Source organism: Epinephelus moara, chromosome 9 (genome assembly GCF_006386435.1).
Source record: "Epinephelus moara isolate mb chromosome 9, YSFRI_EMoa_1.0, whole genome shotgun sequence".
NCBI lineage: Eukaryota > Metazoa > Chordata > Actinopteri > Perciformes > Serranidae > Epinephelus > Epinephelus moara.
In genome coordinates, this window is record NC_065514.1 from 30,700,146 (window position 1) to 30,702,672 (window position 2,527).

The 2,527-nt window shown below is 40.2% G+C and overlaps 1 protein-coding gene across 2 annotated transcripts in view; it reads right to left on the bottom strand.

The window, feature by feature from the left end:
• Positions 1-1,499, bottom strand: part of LOC126395465 (major histocompatibility complex class I-related gene protein-like) — a 21,965-nt gene extending 20,466 nt beyond the window's left edge. The window contains exon 1 of one of the 2 annotated variants that reach the window (XM_050052950.1): positions 1,208-1,499. In XM_050052950.1, coding sequence (XP_049908907.1) covers positions 1,208-1,256 — 49 coding nt within the window. In that variant the 5' untranslated portion in view covers positions 1,257-1,499. The remainder of the gene's footprint in view (positions 1-1,207) is intronic. The other variant, XM_050052951.1, reaches the window with a different exon arrangement.
• Between the last annotated feature and the right edge of the window lie 1,028 nt (positions 1,500-2,527).

A 2,527-nucleotide genomic window follows, 5' to 3' on the forward strand; every position in this document is an offset into this window, starting at 1 on the left:
CAACTGGACAATATGGAGATATTTGCATCTTGAAAGCCGGACTACAAATGTGGATAGACAGGGAGAAACACACGCAAGCCTAAGACGTGGTAAGATACGATATTCCTCACTATATGAAGTGACTGACAACAAGATCTGTATAATGGATTGTAAAGAAATTCGTCAGGTTTTTCTTTTGTAGACAATTGATCTGGATTTTAGTGGATAGAGTGATGGGATGACAGCACAATGATGTGTCACTGGAAAGCTCTGGTCCTGCACTTTCATGTGATATGTGTGGCATTTCTGTGCGAGGCTGCATTCGTGAGTAATCCATCCAAGAGTAATGTGTGTGCAAAGCTGTATGAAAAAAAAATCCATAGAGAAGAACAGGTGTGAATTTGGACGCACTATGCATCGTTCCTTTTTAACCTATGTGGTTAAAAAGCATTTTGGATCTGCTGGAAACGTTAGCCATGTTGATCTTGAATGTGACCGCTGCGCAGTGGCGCTGCCTCATGTGATGTCGGAATAATCGTAAAAATGAGTTTCCGACCGTAAAGCAATATTTCAGTGGAAATGGTTGACGGCGTGTTTTTTAAACATTTTGAGTGATAAAATACAACACATCTTCTTTGTTATGTCCATGATGTATCCACATTACGACTTAAACGCTCATGAACACACAATGAAGTAAGAACGACTTCCTGACATGGAAAACCAGATCATCGGAGGAGCACATGAATGATACTTGGTGGTGTAGTGCGTACAACGAAAACACTTTGGGGCAAGCCCTCCCGGAACCCATAGAGATTGCATTGGAGCGCCTGCATTTAGAAAAAAAAGCCTTTTACATGAATCGGGGTGATTTCCTGTTAGGCTGATATCGCCCCAAAGGGTCAGAACGCGACTTCTCACTGCGGCTGATTGGATATTCAGAGGCAGGACGAGCTGTTTCAAGTGAAAATTATTAGAATAATTAATATATTGTGTGTATATATGACAATAATAATGATGATAATCATACATTGTTTATCATCATCTTTCTTTTCTTTTGTGGCTCATGGAGGGGCCCTATCGCCCTATAGCCTATTGGCCAGCCGCCCCTGCTTGACGCAGTTTCTTTTTTGAGCCCCTCAGCTCCTGAAATTTTCCAGTCACCAAATTCGCGTTTACTGATAATCAGCTTCATAAAATGTTTAAAGAAAAATATAATCCACAATCTTACCTGGAGATGCAAAGTGGCAGAGGACAGACAACAGCATCAAGGTCTTCATGTTTGCTCAGAAAAAGCCTTTCGCCCCTGGCCAGCTGACTTTAAATTCGGTAAAGCTGGACTCACAGATTCGGACTTCGCGGATCAATAACTCATAAACGAGATGTTGTTGGAGCACATAGCCTTCGACACTACCTTCTTCCATTGGTCAACAAGTGAAGCTACAACAAGCTACAATGTAAATTTCATCAGGACAAGCCGTCTTTTCAGCTCGGCCAGTAACACTGATCTCTTTGCACAACCGACTGTGAGACGAGTGCGCAGGGACCGTCTACAAAGTGCAACACCGAAAAGAGATTTAATAAAATTATTCAATAATTTCAATACTATACAGTGTAGCTTCCCCAAAATCACTTCACACATTAATGGTCTTCTGCTGATCACACTACAACACTTCATTTGGGAAAATATGCTTTTTTTGGTTTTGTTTTGTTTTTATTATTATTATTATTAGTAGTAGTAGTAGTATAATAATAATTATTATTATTATTATTTTATCATTTTGCTTTATTGTTTTGGAGAAAACTGTTCAGTAATGTCAATACTCTGCAGTGTAGTGTCCCCCAAATCACTACACACATTAATGGTCTCCTGCTGATCATACTAAACACTTTTTGGGAAATATACTATTTCATAATTTTACGGATTTTTTTTATTAGGAAAATGATTCAATAACTTCACTATTATAGAGTGTAGTACCATTACCTTAATTTCAACCACCAGGGGTCCGTTTCACAAAGCAGGTTTAACAAACTCTGAGTCTAATCCTGAACTCTGAGTTGATCTACTCTGAGATAGGAAACTCTGAGTTTCCGGTTCCAGAACAGCTGATTTGAATCAGTTTAATCAACTCAGAGTAGTTTCACCTGGACTTAAGCGCGTGCACCACAACTATAAAAAGCCAGATTCAATGGAGCCCCGATTCGACGAGTCACCATGGCAACGGGGAAGAGGAGGGCTGCGTTTTTCACCCCACTAGAATTACAAATCTTAATGTGCTCATACAGCGAGTTTGCACACGTTTTCAAAAAGAAGTGCAACACCGCTGCAGCTGCAAGGGAGACGGCGTGGGAGAACATTGCTGCTCGGGTCAATATGTTTAAATGTAGTCCTTTGCAATCACAATAATATTACAGGGGAAAACTGCTTGAATGGTAGCCTATTAATTTATTTCATTTAGGTGCAATCCCGCGGGGAGAAGCGCACTTGGCAGCAGTTTAGGATGTAATATAAAAACACTGTTCAAACAGGTAAGACCTCGGCATAATCTCA